Consider the following 24,468-nt stretch of genomic DNA (forward strand, 5'->3'; position numbering starts at 1 on the left):
TTTCTTTTTCTATGTCTGAATCCAACTCTAGTGAGTGAAGTATTGAAAATTGTGTTACTCTAATAATATGATATTACTTGGAGATTTCAGGTTCTCCACGTATGAGTATGCTGTCCGTGGAGAAATAGTCAAAACATTAGTCAGTGATGAGCTAGCCTGGATGTGTTGAGGCCTGAAGGAGTGGTCCAACGTGAAAGAGAAAAGGAAGTTGCATTTATGGATTAAGCTAACACTTTTAGTCTGTTTTTTTCTTTTGTTTTTTTTTTGCGTTGAGTCAAATTCTTAAGGAAAAAAAACATTGGAAGCTGGATTGACTGATTTAATACTTTTCTACATTATGAGTACGTGTTCAAAGATTAATAATTCAAACAACTTGATTTCCAAAGTATAAAGTATACAAGCTAAGAAAACAATGAATAAAATATAAATAGCATAAAATCATATAACTAAATCAAATACTTTAGAAACTCTCTAGAGGAATACTTATACAAGTGACCAAAGCAATCACCCGTTTTGACCTACACGGCAGCGAGTAATCCCATCCGTCAGATTTTCCAAGTTTTGCATATCCATCGTCGGTTTCCAACCCATCATGTTGATTGGCCATGTCGGAACAATCTCAACCGGCCGATCGTTGCTCATGGCCATGATCTTTTTCCCTAAATTTTCTCTGAACACACTCAATGCTGCCACGTAATCTTCAAGCTCCTCCTCTGGCACACTCTCCACCGGACGCTCCCACCACGGCCTCCTACCTTCTTCCTCCGCCGCGTTATTACCGGCATATCCCTCCAACTTCACCGGAATCTTACGAAGATACTTGTCGATCAATGCGTCTACGTGGCCAAACCTGTAGATCCTACCGCATCGAGAGAACGTTATGACGGCGATTTTTGCACCGGTGAGAACGCTCAGTTCAGCTGATTTCTTGAATAGCCCACGGCGTCTTTTGGAGAAGGTTACTTGTCTCTTGCTCTCTTCCTTGATCTCCTTGATCTCTATCTTCTGTCTACCTCGTGTGGTTTTAGGGGTTGTTTGTGCTGTTGTCTCCTTTTTGGGTTTACTTACAGACATGTTAGGGGTTTGAAGTGGATCCTTGGACGTCGTCACGCAAGTCATCGATGATGATGTTTCTCTTTCTTCTTCCATGACCAAAGCGAGAAAGGATCGGAGGAGAGATTAAAGAAAGTATATATCATTAGGTTTTTCTTGGACGTGGGGATTTTATAGCTGTTCATATCGTCATGCTGTAATAAAGGCAATTGTAATATTTTGCTTATTTTATGGAAAGTTTGGTTTAAATGCACTCCCAATTATTTAACATTTTGGGAATGATTTCATGAATTAAAGATACCCTTTCGCTAAAATGTAGGACACGTGTTTTGTTAGAAAAAAGTTATAGAAATACATATATATATCCGGGATAAGTTCCCATTTTACTCGTTCGTTGAATAATCAGTTGTCATACACGTAATATATCTTCTTATAATCGACCAAAAAAACAAGAATATTCATATAAATATATGGTTCACACATAAAGAGAAGCGAATCGTGTATCACCCATCCATCATCACACACACACGTACGTACAAATATGACGTGTAGCATGCATGGCGGCAGTCGGCAGAAAAAAATAACATGACGTCTTCTTTGCTTACAGTAACTTAAGAATCCCAAATATCACGGTAAAATGCAGGTAGTAAAATGTCTAAAATGATTAGTTGATCAAATTAAATAATCTCAAATCGTGGCCAACAAGTGATTGATGAGTGTTGACATCATTCCGATTCATTGATTACAATCCAAATCATGATTAACGGAACAAGAAATTAGAAGGTAATTATCGGAAAATTAAATTCTTATTAATTTGATAATATTTCTAACGGAATTCGTTTGGTCATTTTTAATAATTTTCTACTATACTAATTGCGCTTACGTCTTTCGGTGATTACAACTTTTTCTGTAACAGTAAAAAAAAAAAAAACCATATGCATTGCAGTATAATCCCCTTTTAATAAAAGGGAAGTACACAACTTAAATTTTGTAGACTTTATAAAAAATATAAATGGTTACAAATGCATACTAATAGGTTATATATAAGATATACATTAACCTTGTACTCTTCATAAGATAACTCTTTATATATAGATAATAAATAATAAATCCATAAATCGTGGAGTATATAGATAATAAATAATAAATCCATAAATCGTGGAGCAAATATATCATGAAGATCACAACAAAGTTATTTCAAATGATTTTTTTTTAATAAAAGAAAAGTACATAACATAGTTTATATTATTTATATTATAATATAAAATAAAGAGAAGTACACAATATAGTTTATATTATAGTGATTAAATTATATTATTTAATTTAAAATTATAATCGCGGCGTTATTTCAAATGATCTCTTTTTTAATAAAAAGAAGTAAACAACATAGTTTTTGTAGACTTTATATTTTTAATTAATTATAAATGATTACAAATAGGTTATAGATAGGTTATAGATTAATTCATATATTAATGGTTACACCTAAATATTGGGTGCAACCTTAATTGGAGATATTTCAAATTGATAATTGATATATTAATTGTAATAAATAAAATCATGGATCTTTCAAACTGTATTTTTAGAAGATTTTAGTCATATATCAAGTTGTTTCCAAAGATCTTTAAACACAATATTAGAAATTTACTTTCCACAGATTTTATTGATAAACCATAACGTTCAATAAAAATTAGGACCATGCTAGAGCACAGATTGAATTTTGTTTTTATATTATAATTTTAAGACTTACAAACTCAAGCACGAGTTAAATTTTTATATACTTTAGCACGGAAGCTGCTGGACACACTCTAGCACGGATTAATAATTTTATATACTCTAACACGGGTTAAAATTAACAATATAAGACTTACATAATACATTTACATTTCATGAATAATATTTACAATAAAAATTATTTGCATGAGTTGCATCCAAATCTAGTATTATATGAAACAGCCATAATTCGCCAATGTAACAACACCACGCACTGCACTCGAGTACTCGACTCTTGGGAGTCATTACGCCAACAATCCCAATATAATGAATGGTTCCATATAACTAAATTTAATAGAAACAGTCAATTTTATTTATTATTAATATTTATTTATTACTGAAAAAGAAAATACATAATCTGTAGAATAGGCTAGACAGAACTAATACAATATGGAATAGAAATATAATTAAATAAAAATATTGATGAAATGAACTTGCGAAAATCTGCTCCATCAACTAAGCCAGAGAGAGTAGCTGAAAATTAAATCTACTGGCGGAACTATCCCACCAAAATCCAACAATATCTCCTATATCGTACATATGTCGCTGGAGAACCATATTCCACCCATGAAATAGATAATTTCCATTGTCATGTTTTTGTAAGGTAAGATTTGATACAATATTAGTATCAACATCGAGAAAATTAAAATATCCTATGAAAGTATCCATAGTCAAGATGGATAATAATTTGGTTATTACCGAGTCTTGGGGAAACGTTATTGTATTACTCAATTCTCTGTCTATGTCTGATGGTGTCAACGATATCAGGATGTTCCATTGGCTTTCTGCATCAAACGGCTCATATGCCATGAGTTCGGACGCAAAGTTATATGAATATATTGATTTTTTTTAATGTTCTTTACACTGTAGAAATTTATGTAAGAGTTCTAGTAACAAAATTTTACATGTTGAGGATATATATAATGGCAATAAGTTGTATCAAGTAGGTAATTGTAATTTTAGATCTTGTGACTATTAAAAGATATGATTTTCTTTAATTGAATATCATCAAAGGATTCTCATTAAGTTGAACTTTCTATCTCTTGACCCAAAGAACACTAATTTAATATAATTTTTATTTAGTATTATAGATATTTCTTTTTGTAGTTAATTAAATTATAACACTTGTTAAAGTACACAAATTTTTATCTTACAATAATAATAAAGTAAACCTAAAAGTATTAATTTTTTTTTTTTAAGTATGTCTTTTTTTAATAAAAATATCTCTTTGTTTCAGATTTTTTTTCTTACATTAGATAATAATAAAGTAAATCTAAAAGTATTAATCTGGTTACTTCTTTTGAAAGTATATCACTTTTTTGTTTTTTTTTAATTCCTTTGGTTGACAAAAAAAATATGATTATCTTTCATTTAGTTGAACTTTCTATCTCTTGACCCAAATAACACTAATTTTATATAATTTTCATTTAGTATGACATATATATTTTTTCTGTAGTTAATTAAATTATAACACTTGTTAAAGTAAACAAATTTTTATCTTACAATAATAATAAAGTAAATATAAAAGTATTAATAAGTTTTTTTTTTAATGTATGTCTTTTTAACTTTTTAAATAAAAAGATATCTTTGTTTCAGAATTTTTTTTTCTTACATTAGATAATAATAATAAAGTAATTCTAAAAGTATTAATTTGGTTACTTTTTTTGAAAGTATATCACTTTTTTGTTTTTTTTATATTCCTTTGTTTGACAAAAAAAAAATACTGTATGATTCTCTTTCTTTAATTGAATATCAAAGGATTCTCTTTTAGTTGAACTTTCTATAGGCATCATTTCGAAGATTTTAAGTGATGTTTTCAAAAGGGAGAGTAAATGTGTGCTGCATTCTTATTCTCTTATCCATTGTTTTCTCCATTATATCCTACACACATTTACATCTACAGTAAAACCTCTATAAATTAATAAAGTCGGGACCATTAAATTTTATTAATTTATAGAGGTTTTAATTTATCGATAAATTAATAATTATTAATTTATAGAGAGACTTTTCTAATTAGGTAAAAAATATTAAAAATAAGATTTAATCTTTATAACTAATATTTTTATAAAATCAATTACAATGAAATTAAAAATTATCATGTTTTGAAGATAGCACTCAAAGATTTTTATATAGTTAAACTATTAAAAATAAACTCCAATAAAAATTAATGTGTAGATATATACATATATTTATATAATTTTATATAATTATTAATTTATATTATTGAAGGGACCATATATTTACAAAGGAGTTTCAAAAAAATATTATTTTATTATATTATTGAATAGTATCTAATATTACACTAGTCCCAACTTGGGACCGAAGATATTTATTAATTTATTAATTTATAGAGATTATTAATTTATCGAGTATTAATTTATAGAGGTTCTACTGTGTTCAATTATAATGGACATCCAAAATAAGTGTTATGTATGATTTAGTAGATGTTCATTTGTCCACCAAAATATATCCCTATATACTATAATATGTCAATGGAATAAGTCAAGCTTTTCTTTAAAATCTCTTACTTTAACAGGTAGTAAAATGTCTAAAATGATTAGTTAATCAAAATTAAATAACCTCAACTCAAATCGTGGCCAACAAGTGATTGATGAGTGATGGCATTATTCCGATTATATTCATTGACTACAATCCAAATCAATGATCATGATTAACGGAAAAACAAAATTAGAAGTTAATTAACGGAAAGTTAAATTTAATAAATCTATATGATAATTTACTGATATGAATGTTGCCAATTTGTGTGTGTAGTTCGATCTCTCTACGCTATGTGGAAGATTCTCTCTTATCAATTACTCTAAGGGTAAAAAGGTAAACTCTTGTAATTTATTTTCGCCGACGACTGTGGTCAACGACGGCCGAGTTGAATCAATTTTGAAATTGAAAAATCTCACTCCACCTCCGTCCGAAGATTGCGTATTTGAGAATATAATAAATGACGGCGACGGCGGCGGTGAGGAAGAAGGCGGAGGAGCTGGTGGGTAAGGCGATGAAAGGAAACGATGCTTCTCATGACGCCTCGCACGTGTGGAGGGTCCGAGACTTTGCTGTCTCTATTGCTCGCGAGGAAGGTCTCTCTTCCAACTCCGACTCCATGGAAATTGTGAGTTTCTGGAAATTTCCCTAAATTGTGAGTTTAGGAACCCTTAATTTGTTCTTCGTTATTCTGTATCACACTTCTTCTAGTTAGTTCTTGTAGTGATATAGATTGTGAGATGTTTCTTGTCAATTTTCAATTTTTCTCTCTGGGTGTAACCATTTCTGTTGATCTTTGCAGGTTGAGTTAGCTGCTCTTCTCCATGATATAGGTAGTTACCTTCTTTTTTTCTAATCCTCTTCTTTAAGCCTATGTGTTTTATTTATACTCCGGAGATTGATCATAATGTGTGTATCTTTTATCAGGTGATTACAAGTACATAAGGTTTGTTTCTTCCCCTTGCAACATTCTTGAGATTCATACTTCCACGATATAAAAAGTGTTTACTTTTGCTCCTGAAACTCTCTATGTTCCCCTGCATTTAACTTTGTTTGAACTAATCTGGATAGATTAATACACTTATTATACAAGTGCTTCTAGAGTCTCCTCGTAATTTGGTAACATAGGTGCTAGATTCCATCTGTTTGCAAAATGCTTATATTGGATGGGGGATACCATTAAGTGAGGCTTGTGAGAGATTCTTTTGCCAGATTTGCTCACCCTAGGATTGGTTAGTCTCTACTAAGTGAAATTTACTCTCTGTGTATATAGATAATAAAAACATTCCTATATGAAATGATGAAGGCTAATTTTCTCCCCCTGCCTGGATTCAGAGACCCTTCGGAAGCAAAACTTGTTGAGAATTTCCTGGATGAGGAAGGTATAGAAGAAACCAAGAAGATGAAGATACTAACGATCATCAATGGCATGGGTTAGTTTCCAGCTCCTACTTGGATGAGTTTTCACTGCGATTTAAGTAATAGTGTGTAAATTGCATTTTCTTGTATCTACATTTGTGAACAGAAAAAGTGTATTGTTTCCAGGTTTCAAAGACGAATTAGCTGGGGCATCACTCTGCGAATCTCTTCCAGAATTTGGGGTAGTTCAAGATGCTGATCGCCTTGATGCAATTGGTGCCATAGGTAAGAATGCTTTCTTGTGTGTATTTCGCTTCTCGACAGTTATAAGAGTTTTGATATGTCATTGCCAAATATCTGCTGTGATGATGTCTATGTTAGGAAATTTGTTGTGCTCGTAGTTGCTGACTTACTGTTTGTTCTCTTTCCTTTTTAGGAATTGCTCGTTGCTTTACATTTGGTGGAAGCAGGAACAGAGTGCTTCATGATCCTGACATCAAGCCCCGGACAGAGCTAACCAAAGAGCAGTACGTTAAGAAAGAGGAGCAAACAACTATTAATCACTTTCATGAGAAACTCCTCAAGCTAAAGCAACTGATGAAAACCGAGGTAAGATTAATAGAAACACAATTTTTATACTATCCGGTTATTTGTTTGAGATTTGAGAGAGTTGAATGTGGAATTGAAAAAAAATATCAGGCGGGTAGAAGGAGGGCAGAGAAAAGGCACAAGTTTATGGAAGAGTTTCTTAAGGAATTCTATGGAGAGTGGGACGGGTCAGCTTGAAAAGTTAAAGAATGATGATGCATGAAGAAGAAAAAAACAGGGGATGTGTGATGTGTCAACCGGTTACTTAATTTGATTTAAATTAGTAAGTTGTACCCGACCAAACCGCCCAATATGTGGTTTACATACCTCGGGATTAATTTATATTCATATAGATATTAAAATGCTTTGGGTTTCTTTTTATAAAAAAAAATCTAAATGTGCTAATAATAATTAGGGTTTTTTTTTTTTTTTCTCAATGCCAATGATTGTGCAATGAATCAAGTTTTACATGATAGAGCTAGTCTTTTCTTTTTTGTTAAAGAGAGCTAGTCTTATTCTTTTCATTTTTTTTTTACGCTTAAAGTCAGTTGTTGTCTTTTTCGTAAAGGATTTTTATAAAGTCAGTGGTTTAAATATTGACTTTCTATTTTCGTTTTAAAGTCTTCTTTATATATAAGTGGAAGATGATGATATCATCTAACATGACTTAAAGAGATGTCTTCTGGAATTTTAAGTGGATTAAGTCATTGCGAGGCTATCATCGGTCGGCCATAATATATTATATAACATTACATTGTTTAAATTTGTATGTTTTTATACCAAACTGACGTGATTAAAAAACGTATTGACGAAAACCTTGTGTTAATTACATTTGTTTGTCTTTTGTATTGTAGTTTACCTAAGATACTACCCCCTCTGTCTCACATAAATTGGTGTTTTGACACTACTTTCACACATATTAAGAAAAATTTTAATTTTTATTTGTAAATTAATTTATAATTACTTTTTGGTAGAGAGAGAAAATATGAACCATTAGATGAATACCATATGAAAAAAGCATAAAGTAAAAATATTATTTTAGATTATTTATTTAGGACATTAATTTTTAAGGGACAAAAATATATCTTAGGACATCAATCTATTAGAGACAGAGGGAGTAGTTTTTGTTAATTGGGTGATCTTTATCTTATCTGTGATGGTAGTTAAGTTCGATTATATAACACTAAAAATAATATCAGTTTCATGGCCGGTTTTGGAAAAAAAAATCTACCAGCTAGACCTTAGCATTTTTGGAGTTCTCCAAATAAGTATAAGTATAGAGTCTATATGATTTGTGTTAGCTATTATCATTAGCGAAGTTCAAATACCCTTTGCTATTTAACATGATTATTCTTACTGACAATTATTTTGCAGTAACTTTTATTCAGTTTTTTCTTCTTTTACTGACAATTATTCCAAACTTTTTTTTTTGGACTTTGTCACTTTGCTTTCATAATCAGTTGTAAACATTTAATATTAGGAAAGAGAGTTAACTTCGTGCACAAGGAATTTATGTTGAAATTAATAATAATGCATCGAATGGATTTAGATTGTTCACGTTTAGCCAAGTCGTTGGTTTGGTTTGTAGGTAATAAAAGAGAAGAAAAGAAAAGACTAATCGCGTATAGACAGACAATAATATATTACATTCTACATAACACACGTCCAAAACTGAGAGGATTAGTGATTCAAACCCATCGAACAGGTCGGCCATTACGCGTTCATTTTGTGTTTTAATAAAAAATCTTAATAAGCTAATCAAAATTCAAAAGTCACCTGTTTAAAAACTCACACTTACAATTATCTTTTCTTTTTTCTTTTTTCTTTTTCTTTTGGACAATCACTCTTACAATTATCTATAATATGTAAACAACGAATAATCGTAAATGACCCCCTACGGTTAAATTTTGGTCGGAGGAGGAAAGATTTGTAACTAGAACGGAAAATGAAACATGTTGGTGGTGCCGTGGCGGTATAGTAAAAACTAAAAATATTGTCCATGTATACGTAAATTAGGGTAAAATGTCATTATATTCCTCTCCTATTGAGGTTAGAATTAGTCGTAAATTACGACTCGTAATAATATCGGAAGCCGGATCAAGATGAACTTATATAAGAAGCCTTTTTTTTTTTTTTTTTTCGTCTTATATAAGAAGCCTTAAAAAGAAAGAATAATAGAGAACTAAAGATCGTGAATTATATTAGAAAGCTTCTAAGAAAAGATCATCATCATCGTGAATTAAATTATTGTGGATGATGTAATGTAACGTGGACCCAATCTCTTCTCCATGTGTTTAGCGTGCATATATACGATACGACATTCCCATCCCATCATCGTAAAAAAAAAAAAAAAAGAGAAAATAGTATTACATATTACCATACTATCTTCGGCTGTAAAAATAAATTTTATCATGATCTTAAAATTCTATTGAAACCAAAAGATATATTATTCCTTATTTATGAGAATATAACACTCTTTTTCTCAAAAAAAAAAAAGAAAAGAAGAGAATATAAAAAAGTGACACACAGAGAAGAGAAAACAAAGGTTGCCTTTCTAGATTATAAAAACATTTGACAATTAGAAAAGGTGAAAAGTAAAAAAAAAATATGTATAAAAATCAGAAGACGCAAAAGGCAAGAGCCTTTTTTAACAAAGAAGATACTTAACGAAAAACGACAGCGTATCGTAAATAAAAAGGGAGGGAAATTAGCGCCCAAAAGGTAAACAAATAAAAAAGCAAGAAAGCAGCTAAATTCCAATTATTAATTTTACCATTTATAAAAAAAAAAAAAAAAAACAAAGTCTTCTCTCCTCATCATCTTCTTCGACCTGGTCACAATCCTTACACGGCTCCACTCCTCTCTATCATCTTTCTCGAATCATCTTCTTCCTCGTTATCTCCTTCTCCCAATTCGAAACTTTTCTGAGAAGATTCCCATATTGATTTCTAATTCCTCACGCTTTAGTTTTTACCTCGTCTGCTTTGGTCTGTTTGTTTCTCTCTGTTATCGACTGATTCCGAAATCGGGGGTCAAAAAACCGGGTCGGAGCTTCTCTTCAGGTTTCGGAATTTCAGATATATCTGGTCTGATGGGATCAGAGCCTCGGTTCGAACCGAGGCCCGAACTAATTGACTTGCCTGTTCTTCATAAATTCAAACTCTACGCTACTCCCTCGGTAACTAAACTTAAAAGCTCCTCCTTCTCCTATTTCTCTTGATTACGGTCCGGTTATGCTCTGTGATTATGTGAATCTTATTTATGTTCTTGGTCTCTTTGAAATTTATGTTGATTTGCATCAATGTCAATCTTTTTTAATCCCATAATTGCCTTGATAACTATTATTATGGTTTTGATGGATTTTGATTTTTGGTTTCACATTCTCTAAGATGGTTTTGGTTTATTATTGATTAGTCTGTTGTGTTTGCTTGGTGGTTCAATTTAGTTGTAATGTGTAAGTCATGAGCCTTTAACTTGACTTTATGTATAGAGTCTAATTTGGTTCTAAGTATTCTTAGCCTGTTTTTGCTTACATGAATGTTAGCTAAGGATTCGTTTGGATTTTGAGTTTTGTGAATAAAATGTGTTGTTTGTGCAGAATTTTTACTTGATTGGAAGAGATGAGAACAAGAGCTTTAGGAGGATTCTTAAGATTGATCGAAGGGACTTAAACGAGTTGAACTTATATGAAGATCCCACAAGGTATACTAAAGAAGAAATGCGCGAACTTAAAAGGCGGATGAGTGTAGGTAACGAGGATTCTGGTGGCTTTAAAGCTATCACTACTTGCTATGGTATCATTGGTATGTCCTCTTTCTTTCTTTACCAGTTTACCACTCTGTGCCTTTTCCTTTTCTCTTAAGTGTTTTGTTTTTTGGAGGTCTCAGTGTATCGTTATGAACTCATTGAGCAATGTTGATTTTTTTGGGGTGCAGGGTTTGTGAGATTCTTGGAGCCTTATTACATGCTGGTGATTACAAAAAGAAAGAAAGTGGGTGAGATCTGTGGCCATACAGTTTATGGTATTGCTGAGAGTCAAATGATTGTGATCCCACATCCTTCCATTCTGACCAAAGTGGCCAAGTCTGACGCCGAGCAGAGGTATTTCTATCGATTACTCTGCTCATGGTTATGTTCTTTTAAAATGAAAACTCTCTGGTGTTAACTTTATTAGAACGCGTAAGACATGTATTCCCCTTTCTATTATAGGTACAAGAGGCTCCTAAGCGTGGTGAATCTTAGCAAAAACTTCTACTTTAGCTACACATATCACCTCATGTATACCCTTCAGAAGAACATCGGCAAAACTGAGAGAGGTAACGTTCACGACAACACTATGTTCGTGTGGAACGCCTTCTTAACACGCCAGATCAGAAGGATCCTGCAGAATACCATATGGACAGTTGCATTGGTATACGGCTTCTTTCAGCAGGTAATATACAAATGCCTGCCTATATGAATGGTTTAGACTTTGCTAATCTAAAGTTTTCCTCACAAGATAAACCTAGCTAACGTCTACTGTTCCTTTGCTTTGTCTAGACTAAATGTACAGTATCTGGTGAAGAGTTTGTATTCACTATCATTGCTCGGCGTTCACGTCATTATGCTGGCACAAGGTAGTTCTTCAATCAGAAATCTTTACCTTCTCTGTTCTTCTTCTCTATGTTTCCTTTTTTTCATTTTGTCTCACGGTCTACTTGCTCTTTAACATAATTGTAATATTGAGGGATTACGCAATACCATATTTCAGTACTCCCTTTGAAATGATCGGGACTATTATTGATATCCCTTTGATCTAAACTCCTCCTTAATGTGCAGATATTTAAGGCGTGGTGTAAATGATATAGGCAGGGTAGCCAATGATGTTGAGACGGAGCAGATTGTTTCCAAAGTGGTTCCTGCTGGTCAGAAAATCCCAATAACCTCAGTTGTGCAGATTCGAGGCTCCATACCCTTATTTTGGTCACAGGAGGCATCTGTTTTCAACCCACAGCCCGAGATTATATGTAAGCACCATATGAAAATTACAAAAAGGTTCCCTTGGACTTTTCCTTATCTTATCTTTAATACTCTTGGTTTTGTCTTGTTTTTTGGGTCACAGTGAATAAGAAGGACGGGAATTATGAGGCTACCCAACAACACTTTAAGAATCTGAGAGAGAGGTATGGGAAGAGGATAATAATTCTGAACCTCCTAAAGGTAAGCTGTTCTCTCATTTTCTAGGAAAACTCACATATACATTGCTTCTGCCTGTTCTTGGATTATTGAAAGATAATATTGAGTGTATATATATACGTTGCTATTTTGTGTTATCAGACAGGTGAGAAAAAGCATCGAGAAAACATCTTGCGGGGAGAGTTTGCAAAGACAATCCGATTTATTAACAGAGGCATGGACAAGGAGAATCGTTTAAAGGCAATCCACTTCGATCTAAGCAAACACTACAAAAAGTACTGCATTTATGCACCCTTTATGCAGAGATATGGGTTGCTTTGTATAATAAGTCTTTATATCCTAGAATTGTTAACCATTTTTCCTTTAATTTGGCAGAGGAGCTGATGGTGCATTCAACCACTTGTGTATCTTTGCAAGGAAAGCACTGGAATTAACTGACTTGTTTTACTGTAAAGTTCCTTCAGGTGTAGGAGGTGATGGAGTAATTTATGATTCGTTTTACAAGTAAGTTTGGCATGCTATTATATAGCAAATGCACTCTTCATGTAACAATAGCTGTAGTTTATTGATTATCTCTCTTAGACATAGTTTTGAATTTATTGCACGTTTGTTGGTAAGTCCTAATACTAATGATACTATGCTTTAGTAACCCTCTTCCGAGTCAAGATGAAGAAGCCAATAGTCAAAAAGAAGCTTCCAAGGCGGAAATATTTTTGCTCCAAAATGGGGTCTTGAGGACAAACTGCATAGACTGCTTGGATCGCACTAATTTTGCGCAGTACGCCCACGGATTGGTAGCTCTTGGGCATCAGCTACGCACATTGGAAATCTCAGGACCTCCTGTCGTCGATCTTAATAATCCTCTGGCAATAGAATTGATGGAAGCTTACCAAAACATGGGTAATACACTTGCGATGCAGTATGGTGGCTCGGAAGCACACAGCAAGGTGAATTGGTTTTGCAACACATTTTATTACTATGCTTTAGATGGATCTTTGAACTATGTGTATCAACTTTAGAAAGTTTATGGTATGCAGATGTTCTGTGATCTTAGAGGTAACTGGAACATGGTGAAGAGGCAGCGTGATTTATTCACAGCTATGTACCGTCACTACAATAACGCGTATCAGGACAGTGATAAGCAGAACGCCATCAATGTGTAAGCTACATTTTAAAAACTTCTTGTCTTGTTTTTTCGTCTTTAAATTTGCTACTTGTTCGTTTAGTCTAAATACTGTCTCTGGTGACAGGTTCTTGGGGCATTTCCGACCTCGAGTGGGGAGGCCAGCACTATGGGAGCTGGATTCTGATCAGCACAACATCGGAAGAGCTGGTTCTAACTTAGATATCGAAAATATGAGGTACCTAATTTTGTTGAAAATTTGGCTAAACCGGAAACTATTCTACATTGAGTTGACATGTAAATTACAAATGATTAATATCTCTTCCAATACACTATATGAACTGCAGGCCACTAATTAGGAGATCATTTTCCGATAACATTCTCATGGACTGTGATTTAAATCTGGGGGAGCTGGTACGCGAAAATTCTCAGCCTTCACATGAAGGGTTAAACGGGGGTGTCTCAGGAGCAAATTTAGATTTTCCATTCTGTGAAACTGAACCAGCTTCTTTAAGGTGCGAATCAGATTCTCTTTAACTTGTTTGAACCATTTATCAACACTCTTTTTCTGATTCTTCTACCTTTTGTCTTTGATCACATCTTCAGCTTCCTTTCGGTTATGCGCAATGAAGATCTTTTAAGAGAAACAGGGTCAGGGCAGATGTCTCCAGGCAGTTCCTCTAATTATGTAGCTCACAGACCCAGTGATGTACCTGGCTTTGCACACTCATACATAACTAAATTTACTCCAGCAGAAGAAATGTTTGAACGTTGCAGGTAAAAACATCTGTCCATATGCATCGTTGCTATAGCATTCTGATACATTTACGATATTCAGACGTGAACCTTCTTTCATGTTCTAAATGTTTCTTGTAGCTCAAGGTCTTGTTCCTCAGATAACTTGTTCACCGACCTGGATGAATCCGTTACTTCGTTAACTAATACAAACTCCAGTTTTGATGTAATGTCCTTCTTCTCCATATCATTTTCTATTCAAGTTATCGATTTTTTCGTAACGCTTTCGCAGAGAAAGACACTGACTCGATTGGATTTTCCCATTATTTACAGTTTCCTATTATTGGTGGTTCCGATTTACTGCCTGGTTTCTCAAATGAATTCGCTCGGTGGGTATTCTCAGGAAGACCATGGTAAAGAAAAGGGTTTGGAGATGAAATTGTTTGTGCCTTGCACCGGAAGGTAACGATGGTTACTTGCCAGGTACTCCAGGGTTGAACAGCCATAAATAACAGGACAGCACACCATAACAGCTACACATCTGTATATATATCCGACTCACCTTTGTAAAGGTCCATGTTTCTTGTTTTTGTTGTTTCCCTAGCAAACTTGATTTCTTTCTTTTTTTCACCACCCACAAAATTTGATTTTGTTTTTTTCTGTTTGACTATAGAGGGTTTGGTTTGATTTTTCCTTTTTTCCGTAATCAATTACGGCCCATTCTTGAACAGAAATATATTGTGTGATTAAAAGAAGTTGGAACGCATCATACCGCATTGTATTGAAAATATTACAACCAAGAAAATAAACATCATCATCATCACATGCAAGACGTTTTTATTTAGTATCAACACCAGCAAATACGTTTCTTAATTAAATCCTAACTGATAAAATTATTGGACCAAAAAGTTTATGTAGAAAATACTTTAAAGGCAAATATACATACACATTGGTATGTCTAAAACTCTTTATACTGTCTGGTTAGTGGTTAAACCCCTTACCAAAGAAGTTGTGATGCACTCTTTTAGAACAACAACATCCCAACTGGCTTTTTTTGCTCTTTCAACTAACTAATTTGTTCAGAATATTTTATTTATTTCTTCTCATTAAATATTTTGATTTTGTTGGCTGTTGGCTGGCAATTATATGTTCGCCCACCAAAAATAAATACAGCTGGCCGATCTTTCTGAGATAAATAAAAATAAAAGTTCAGTTCTTTTCTTCACTGTTGGAATTTAATTCGATGATTGTTAGATTTAATCATTTAACAAAACAATAAAAATACCAGGGTTGTACGAAATAGAAAATTGTAAACTTGTAACATATAACATATGCTTGGAACGAGGAGTAAACTTGTAACATATAACATATGCTTAGAGTTATTGTGAACTAACCTTTTAAATAAAAAACCACGTGAAAGTTGAAGTTGTATTAAAATTTTATACGAAATAATATTTTTAATGAACTAACAAAATGCTAATGTGACAATAAAAATAGATAGTATGATATCTTAGAATCTATTTTATGTGTTATAAAAATACATATGTAAAAATATTTTCCTTATGTTTTGCTCATATTTTACATATGTTTTGCTTATTTTTTGCTAATATCTATTCAACATTTCAACAACCAAAAAATGACTAATTTGCTGCCATATATAAACAACCACACCTACAATTTATATTTATATAGAATTTAATGTAAACTATACTCAATTTATCAAACAATCAAATAATTTATATATATATGATTTTATCATAGTTATAAAATGATATAAATATATAAACAATTATAATTACATGCATATCATCTATGTATTGCATGGATAACCATCTAATATATATATATATATATATATATATTATCATTCTTAACTTTTTTAATAACAAAAGCCATTTTTTTCATTCGTTCTAAGTCTATATATATGAACCTAAATATAATTCATCAGATATCATTCATCCGCGCTAGAGAAAAAGCATTTCTCATAGATGAGTGAGTCGGAGACTGTCTTCCATGTGTTCCCAAACACAAATGCAACCACGACGAATGAAGGCGTGAAAAGCTGAAGGATCCAGCTCCCGACAAATCCGTTCATCGGAAAGAATAGGAGTGCCTGACCGACCCAAAAGGTAATCTTGACAAGTGTGTGGGGTTTGCTTGTGCTTATATTTTATCTATTATTCTTTTTTTTTTTTTTTTGTGTGTGGTTGTTTCCTTCTATTCAATTGTGTTTGTGCTTTATACTTTAGACATTGACTGATACCAAGTGATGTCTGGCGTTGGTTATGTGTTCCAATACTTACAAATAAAAATAAACAATGGTTAAATTAGAAAATTATTAACAAAACGATAAAAATTTAGTCAATAGAGTTGGTACGTCTAGACACTGCATTGTCTGCGAGAACCAGGGCTGTGTCTACAGTACAGGATATATACCAAACAAGTTCTTAATTAGAAAATTGTAGCATTAGGTTTTGAAATTAATATATCTAAATTACAATGTCAACATTTTAAAAAATACCTTCTTATGAATGTACAAAAAAATATTGTAGTAGAATACATTGAACCGATCGCAGATAGTCAAATGCACATAAGCAAAATAATATTTGCGTTGTTTAATTAGCTAAAGAAGGTTATATCTGGATTCCATTTTTAGTAAATCATTACAACGATTACGACTACTTATTAATAAGCATTAAAAATCACTAGTATTACTTAGGTGATGAATAGCTAATGATGCTCGTGGTTATTTTGTTATATGATGTCAATTGTCGAATTTGTTTTTATTCAAGATAGTACAAATATACAAAGAATTAAAATGTATGGACCGCTTGTACAAATATCCGTTTATCATTTGTTGTTCCGTTTTGCGGTCTTGGTCATTTAAAAATAAACAGTAAATTATTAGTTTTTATGAGTAATTTATTTTAGTAATTACTATTTACTAGTTACACCGACACCGTACCATTTCGGCCAAAATCATAACGTTACGCGCGACACTAAATATAATTATCATAAAGATCTCTTATATATATATATGTTAAACATCGTCGACATGATTATATGTAATCTATTATCTAAAAAGAATCGATCACCCTTGGTCCGATACATTACACAACAATACACAAGAGGAGATTGTCCAGCCCACATACACACGTATGCACATATCAACATGCATCCACACACCTACATACATATAATAAGATATTCTATAGATATTAAATTAAAATAGAAAAAGGAGACACTAGTCTAGTTTTACGGATTCTGTAGCCTTTATATTTCTTATATTTAATTAAATCATCTTTCTTAGCTGTTCTCTTTCTCTATCTATCCCTCTATATAAATACAAACGAACCCAATACTTCGTTTACGTACCAAGAAAGTTTGTTTCTCATCTTCAATACCAATAATACCTTGCCCATATTCACTAATTATGGCTATATTCGGGAAACTGACAAAGCTCAAGTCAGCGATAAAGAAATGGCCTTCCTTGACGAAGAACCACCATTCAACCACCGCGTCCACCGTCTCCGAGGTCTCAAAGTGCGACGATCTCCATATGGTTTACGTCGGAAAGTCACGAAGACCTTACATGCTTAGTTCCCACATCATTGCTCATCCTCTTTTCCAAGAACTACTTGATCGGTCTTCGAGATTCATAGAAGAACGTCACGATCAAGAGACTGTATTAGTAGCTTGCGAAGTCGTATTGTTCGAGCACTTGTTATGGATGCTTAAAAACAGTTGCTCTGATCTCGACGATGGTGATGATCACGAAAGAGGATCCGTCGAGGAGTTGGCTGAGTTCTATACTTATTGATGACGTAATACTTACATTTAATTTTTTTCTTTTAATATATAGTATTTTTTTTTGGTTTGATTCGACATGATCCAATGCGGTCACAAACCATTTTCTTTGCTTTTCTTTTTCCCCGAGCAATTTGTTTAGATTTAGTTCTCTTAACTAATTACTATATATTATAATTATGTCGGACAAGAGGGTGTCTAATATAATTCACCCTATTGATTAATAAATTGAAACAATGCTAAAATTGATCTTTTATTGATTTTGGTCCGTTTTATGTACATGTACTCTATAGTACATATTTATTTTTGTTTACGCGTGTTACTACTTTTCAGAAGAATGAAATTCGCCGCCACATAAAGTGCAGAGCCATCCAATTGCACGCACGGTCCTACTTGCCTTTCTAGTGGCAGCAATGGTTGTCATGGAAAATAATTATTTAATATAATAAAGTAATAAACAAAAGTATCGTATAATAATTACATACGTACTAATTATGCCTATAAGGCTATAACTATAGGTGTGCCCGAGTTGTAAATTTGAGATGATATGAATAAAAAATGACTATCATGATTCATGACGTGAAGTCTGAAGTGTAACTACAACTTCTACAAGTATAATACTCTATGATGCACATTACGTATTGAAGTTTTTATGGATTTATTCTTTTAACCAAAATCAATTATGAGTTCATTTTATTGACTAACACAATCTTTATTTTAAAAGGTTTATATTAGAGTGTAATTTAAACATGACTAAGTAAAGTACGTATGGCTCCATTGATCTCGATTGGTATGATGCAATAGCCCCAAGGGGGACGCAGGTAGGGGTAGGGTGGAACAGTTGCCACTGTTAAAATTTCAGAATTAGCGTTATTTAGTATGTGATTTTAGGTCTGCCACTGTTATGATTTAATGCCCCTATTATTCATTTTTTATACAAAACACACACATTTTCTCTTCTGCATTGTATATTTGTATATAACTATATTAAAATCTAAAACCCATTAAATACAAATTAAATATTAGACAAAAGTACAGTTTATTTATACATCTTTGTTAACAAGCCCATAATTTTGTTTAATAACAGTATTAATAGGTTTTTTCTTATTTTATTACTATTTTGTTCATAAAACATTCATTACTGTAGTTATTTTTTAAGGGTGAATGTTAAAAAAAACATTCATCGCCATCACTAGGTTCATCGCCATCACTAGGTTCGCTTCATGGTTGAAAGCATGAACCTGCCAAAAAAAATTAAACACCATGTCAACATCATGTATTTAACAGATTAACAAGCAAACGGCTAACAAGCTTGAATCAGATTTCTTTTCATCCATTTCTCTAGGAGCGAAGAGTTGATCTGAGAAGTCTCGCTTGGGAACAGGCTCATAAACTAGATAGCTTCAGCTCTTGGAAGAAACTGAGCCATATCTTCCAAATCAAAAATTTTAATACAAGTTCATAACAGACAAAATACCATGGATTTTTAATACAAAATATAAAATTTTAATACAAGTTCATAACAAACAAAATACCACATGAAAGTTGAATTTGGATTAAAATTTTATACGAAATGATATTTTTTAATGAACTAACAAAATGGTAATGTGATAATAAAAATAGATGGTATGATATCGGAGAGTCTCTATTTTATGTGTTATAAAATACAAATGTAAAAATATTTTACTTATGTTTTGTTCATATTTTACATATGTTTTGCTTATTTTTTGCTAATATCTATTAAATATTTTAAAAAACCAAAAAAATGACTAATATTAAACAATCATACGTACAATTTATATTTATACTATACTCCCAATCAGTTATTGTTGCTGGAGGTTGTCGCTGCTGCTGCTTCTCCGAGACGTGGAATAACCCTGATACAAAGAACCAAAATTTGATATCAAAAATCATTCTCAGAATCATATAATACCAAAAGTAAAATTCTTTTATGAACAAACCTTGCGACTTCCTCTCCATTCCTCGAGCATCTGGTGAAGTTTTTTTATAGACCTGCTCCACAGCTCGACATTGGTGAACTCTACTGGAACCTTGTCAACTCCAATGAAAGTGGAACAGAGAACTTGGATATCCAATTGTGCTTGTGCTTTCAACTTCAAGTGGCAGCATTAATCGTTGTCATGGAAAATAATTACTTTAATAGTATAATAAACAAAAGTATCTTATAATTTACTTATTAACCAGTAACGACGTAAGTGTGCCCGAGTTGTAAATTTGTGATGCACTCGATAATCGTTCATATGTATAAAAAAAATATTAAATCATGGCGTGAAGTGTAATTACAGACCTAAGGCTAAATATAAACATTTTTTACATTTTTGGTATCAAAATAGTTGTATAAACTTCTTTGAGTATATATTTAAATAAGGATGGCTACGAGGTGATTATGTTTGGCTCCTAGTGTCCTAATTCGAGTACAATGGTGTAATTGGATAGTAAAGAAGACATAGGAGAAGCTTTTCAACTCGACCACCATAATGAATGAACCTTATATTTATGTAATATCTTTGTATATCATGTCCAAACTATGCCTAAAGATAGTTATCATAGTCGAACGTCTATAAAATTTTGTTTTTGGTCTATCTTTTTACGTAATTTACTAATTTTCTTGATTAAAAAAAAAGGACAATTTGTTTAAAAAACAATTAAAAGAACCAAAAAGAGTATTTTACTAGTCTATTTGCGAATGTATTGGAGAACTTGGGCCAAATAGGCCCATGTATGTCAAAAGATTGGCCTCAGGAAACGACACCGTATAGTAGAAACGGCGACGTGTGTCTTCGTCGTCTTCAAGACTTCAAGTTTGACTGGTTAATCGGTAAACCGAGGCTGATTGTGCGACGGTGACGGCAAATCCAGTGAGTGAGTTCCTTTGATTATCGCTGCATTTACTGAGAACCCTAAACATTGAGTTAATAATCGTGTCTTCTAAGCATTTCACTCTGTTCTAATCATGATCCATCAGATCTTCATTTTTTTTTGTTCTCCTGTGAAAGAGGTTAGCTTCTGTTGATATGTGTCGGGTTTATTTCAGAAGGAATTTGCGACAAGTTGTTTTTTGTTTTTTCTCGCTGTCTACAATGGCGATGACTTAATCGGTTTTTGGCTCACAAGGTGTTTGTTGAAATGCTTCAACGGGTACTAGTCTTAGTCACTACTTTATGGTCCTAAGAGTAAAAGCTTTTGGAATCGAATCCTAGCTAACCTTGCAGTGACATTCTCTTTTATGTACTTTACTTGGAGTATGGTTCTGGTCATGGAGTTTTTGTGTGTGTGTGTGATTTGGTGATTAACATTGAAATATAGGAGCTTTAATTCCTAACAGTCCATGTTTTATATCTGTAGAAGCTTTCATCATTTTAGTCTGGGAAAGAAGCTATAGAGAGAGACATGTCAAGGTTTCGATCATTGTTGCAAGCCTCTGTAAATGCGACAAAGAAGGGTATTCACCTGCCACTTTTTCCGTCAATTATGATACACGTCTGACTTAATTCTTTGATCTATTAGTTTTTCTGTTTGTGTTTCGATGCTTCCTTCTATCTAACTGTGCTTGTGCTTATACTAAAGAAAATGACTGATAGCAAATGTGATGTTTGATGGGAAAATATGGCGTTGGTTCTATGTTTCATTACTTACAAATTTTCGGGATTATGTTCCTATTTCTCTACTAGCTATTATGGTGTCGAATATAGCAGGGAGTGCTAGTTTCTCACTTATTTTCTTTTCACCAATCTACAAACTGTTAGCTCTTACGTGGAACGTTGAAGAATGGGTACCACCTGCAGAGAAGCATATATTTAAGTTTCACTCTAAAGAAGACTTGAAGAAATGGCATCTCTATTCCGATTCTGAATATGGAGGTACTTAAGCCGACAGGTTCAACTTCAAGCATCTGCTCTGTATAGAGTATCTTATATTGTTCCTGTTGTTATTTATCCTTTTCATCTCCATGCATTGTTGATACAACTACTGGGACAAATGAAGAGTTTTGAAGTTTTGCATTTCACATAATTTCATTGATATGTAAACAATCCGCTATGCATATAGTATTTATTTTCTGGCAACATGTTTGATATTTAATTTCCGGCAACATGTTTAATACTTATTTTACAGGATTATCTTCTGCTTCCTTGGAGATCCCAGATAAAGGAGATGGATCAGATTGCACCGGTTAGAAACTTAGTATTTCCTTCTGTGTTCCTGCATGTCATTGTGTTGAAGTTCATCAATACACAATATGAGATTTCTTCTATGTTTTGATACCATCGTTTCTTAATGTCTTGTTTTGTTTTCTACTCTGCTTCACTTGTTGATGTTTTTCATCCAAATATCTTCTATAGGGATTTTCTCGGGGAACCTATCCGTTGACCTTAGCGAAGGATCAAAATGGAACATCAGTCGGAGTGGTTTCTGTGGAATGCGCTCAAAGAAGGTTAACAGTCCAGAGCTTTCATTTTCTTATTACAAAGTGTTCTTATTCAAAACGTATTTTATGCATATCAGTTTTTTTGTTCGAAGAAAAGAAGGAAAAATGGTTACTGTATTTGTTATCTTGGTTTTGTAACTCGGAGAATTTTTTTAAGGCAGCTGAGCGTTCAATTGCAACCAATTCTATATTACTCTGTTTTTGTAGTTTGATGGCTTCATTGATCTCGATGGGTATGATGCAATAGCCCTCAGGCTCAGAGGAGATGGAAGATGTTATATCTCTACTGTAAGTTTCATATTGACACTCACCTTTCCTTTCCTTTACTCCAGATGAAACAAGGATTGTTGTAGGAGCAACAGAGCTGTTAGTTGTTATACCAAACCTTGATTTTGATTCAGATCTATACCGAAAACTGGGTGAACTCACCGGGGCAAGCAGAAGATAACTCGTGGCAAGCTTTTGTTTTTGCTCCAAAGGACAATTGGTATATTGCTAAGGCAAGTCCTTACTTCTATAGATGTCACCAACCAAGAGCGTTAGAGCATTCTACACTTCCTTTTTTGCTGTTAAGTCTTTAGTTAGGTGTATATTGCTGAACAAGACAGATCATGGTTATGAGTTTGCTTGAATGGTTCTATAAATAACCTAAGGTTGAATATATCAGATCCCTCTATCTCGATACTTGCCAACATGGAGAGGAAATGTTATAGATGTGGAAATGGAGATGAATCCAGGTCGCGTTCTAGGTATGTCACTGTCAGTAAACGCAGAAGGTGGTGCGGTTGGAGCTAAATCTGGAGCAGGTGATTTCCGAGTAGAAATCGACTGGATCAAAGCGTTGAGATTGCCATGAGTTGAACATTGTAGCAATGCATGGTGTTTTTTATTGTTCTTGGTTTTAGCTTGTAAAAACCAGGCCTGAGTTGATACTTGATGGCCAGAGCATAGTTGATTGTGTAGCGGCAAAGTTGGTTATCACTTTGAGCCATGTTTTTTTTACCAAGTCATAAAATAAAAGAATTGACGCATATTAAAGATGTGATTATCTTCTGTTTACCTTGTAGTCTATCCTTTTCGGTCAACTAGTTTATTTATCGTAGACAATTAGGTTATGATCGTGATTGAATAGGGGAGAATACGGTCATGCTAGAACCAGGCATGAGTTGATGATACTTACGTGCAGAGTAGGCCTGGGCATTCGGTTAACCATTCGGTTTCGGTTCGGTTGTATTCGGTTTCGGTTATTTTGGATATAGTAATATAGTAACCATTTGGATATTTTTGAAATTTCGGTTCGGTTCGGTTCGGTTTCTTTCGGTTCGGTTTCGGTTTGGTTATTTAAATAAATAACCATAACTAACATAAATTATATTAACATTAACCAAATAAACCAAATATAACCAAAACTAACCGAATATAACCAAAATTAACCAAATATACAATAACAAAAATACAAAAAAGGGAAAAATATGGATTCAATTTTACAAAATAGTATTTAACTTTGTAAATTCAAAATAATAACATTTACATATATTGATTATTTAAAATATTTAATTGTTTTGAATCTAGAAATAATTTATATTTTAAGTTTATTTTATAGTTTTGCATAATATTAAGTATATAATATTTGATATCTTCTAGGTTTTCGGATATTTCGGTTAACCATTTAATTGTCGGTTCGGTTCGGTTCGGTTTCAGTTAGTTTGGATATAGATTTTTACTAACCATTCGGGTATTTGAAGAATTTCGGTTCGGTTCGGTTTGGTTTTTTTCGGTTCGGTTTCGGTCGGTTATTTGGTTATCGGTTATTTTGCCCAGCCCTAGTGCAGAGCATTGTTGAATTGCGTAGCGGCAAAGTTGGGTATCACTTAGAGCCATGTTTTAACCATGTCACAGAATAAAACAAATTGAC

At 33.0% G+C, this 24,468-nt stretch overlaps 4 protein-coding genes, 1 long non-coding RNA gene and 1 pseudogene across 18 annotated transcripts; 4 read left to right on the forward strand and 2 right to left on the reverse strand.

The window, feature by feature from the left end:
* Positions 1 to 412: 412 nt before the first annotated feature.
* Positions 413 to 1,204, reverse strand: LOC104756062 (agamous-like MADS-box protein AGL61). Its single transcript, XM_010478573.2, has one exon. The coding sequence runs from the start codon at positions 1,147 to 1,149 to the stop codon at positions 505 to 507; it is 645 nt and encodes a 214-aa protein (XP_010476875.2). The 5' UTR covers positions 1,150 to 1,204; the 3' UTR covers positions 413 to 504.
* A 1,909-nt stretch (positions 1,205 to 3,113) lies between these two features.
* LOC147923386 (uncharacterized) lies at positions 3,114 to 3,715 on the reverse strand. The gene is made up of 2 exons (XR_015587429.1): positions 3,523 to 3,715; positions 3,114 to 3,369 (listed from the first exon to the last, which is right to left on the reverse strand). It is a non-coding gene; the product is annotated as an uncharacterized LOC147923386 (long non-coding RNA).
* A 1,520-nt stretch (positions 3,716 to 5,235) lies between these two features.
* On the forward strand, positions 5,236 to 7,657 carry LOC104756063 (uncharacterized). 7 transcript variants are annotated; one of them, XM_087495570.1, is made up of 8 exons: positions 5,236 to 5,359; positions 5,596 to 5,947; positions 6,122 to 6,152; positions 6,247 to 6,551; positions 6,655 to 6,752; positions 6,865 to 6,963; positions 7,115 to 7,287; positions 7,378 to 7,657. In XM_087495570.1, exons 5-8 carry the CDS (start codon positions 6,722 to 6,724, stop codon positions 7,462 to 7,464), a joined length of 390 nt encoding a protein of 129 aa, XP_087351696.1. In that variant the 5' UTR covers positions 5,236 to 5,359; positions 5,596 to 5,947; positions 6,122 to 6,152; positions 6,247 to 6,551; positions 6,655 to 6,721; the 3' UTR covers positions 7,465 to 7,657. The 7 variants fall into 7 exon arrangements, with proteins under 7 accessions (XP_087351696.1, XP_087351695.1, XP_010476876.1 ...); XM_087495571.1 differs by lacking the exon at positions 5,236 to 5,359 and having other exon boundaries at positions 5,701 to 5,947; positions 6,247 to 6,265; positions 6,391 to 6,551; XM_087495573.1 differs by lacking the exon at positions 5,236 to 5,359 and having other exon boundaries at positions 5,705 to 5,974; positions 6,247 to 6,265; positions 6,391 to 6,551.
* Positions 7,658 to 9,989: 2,332 nt separating this feature from the next.
* On the forward strand, positions 9,990 to 15,068 carry LOC104756064 (phosphoinositide phosphatase SAC5-like). The gene is made up of 16 exons (XM_087495575.1): positions 9,990 to 10,444; positions 10,865 to 11,069; positions 11,202 to 11,367; positions 11,476 to 11,698; positions 11,806 to 11,882; positions 12,085 to 12,272; positions 12,368 to 12,465; positions 12,583 to 12,716; positions 12,817 to 12,945; positions 13,088 to 13,388; positions 13,479 to 13,600; positions 13,692 to 13,802; positions 13,912 to 14,079; positions 14,171 to 14,341; positions 14,441 to 14,525; positions 14,633 to 15,068. Exons 1-16 carry the CDS (start codon positions 10,358 to 10,360, stop codon positions 14,714 to 14,716), a joined length of 2,349 nt encoding a protein of 782 aa, XP_087351701.1. The 5' UTR covers positions 9,990 to 10,357; the 3' UTR covers positions 14,717 to 15,068.
* Positions 15,069 to 17,635: 2,567 nt separating this feature from the next.
* LOC104756065 (auxin-responsive protein SAUR77 pseudogene) lies at positions 17,636 to 18,363 on the forward strand (annotated as a pseudogene). The gene has a single exon (XR_015587739.1). The product of XR_015587739.1 is annotated as an auxin-responsive protein SAUR77 pseudogene (transcript).
* A 2,429-nt stretch (positions 18,364 to 20,792) lies between these two features.
* On the forward strand, positions 20,793 to 23,612 carry LOC104756066 (putative complex I intermediate-associated protein 30). Of its 7 annotated transcripts, none has more exons than XM_010478578.3 (9): positions 20,793 to 20,989; positions 21,162 to 21,265; positions 21,473 to 21,569; positions 21,874 to 21,987; positions 22,241 to 22,297; positions 22,468 to 22,559; positions 22,761 to 22,841; positions 22,955 to 23,053; positions 23,221 to 23,612. In XM_010478578.3, the coding sequence occupies exons 3-9, from the start codon at positions 21,518 to 21,520 to the stop codon at positions 23,407 to 23,409; spliced, it is 684 nt and encodes a 227-aa protein (XP_010476880.1). In that variant the 5' UTR covers positions 20,793 to 20,989; positions 21,162 to 21,265; positions 21,473 to 21,517; the 3' UTR covers positions 23,410 to 23,612. The 7 variants fall into 7 exon arrangements, with proteins under 7 accessions (XP_010476880.1, XP_010476879.1, XP_010476881.1 ...); XM_010478580.3 differs by having other exon boundaries at positions 20,878 to 20,985; XM_010478577.3 differs by lacking the exon at positions 21,162 to 21,265 and having other exon boundaries at positions 20,806 to 20,989.
* Positions 23,613 to 24,468: the final 856 nt, after the last annotated feature.

This window comes from Camelina sativa, chromosome 17 (assembly GCF_030686135.1).
Source record: "Camelina sativa cultivar CO46 ecotype springtype chromosome 17, ASM3068613v1".
Lineage (NCBI taxonomy): Eukaryota > Viridiplantae > Streptophyta > Magnoliopsida > Brassicales > Brassicaceae > Camelina > Camelina sativa.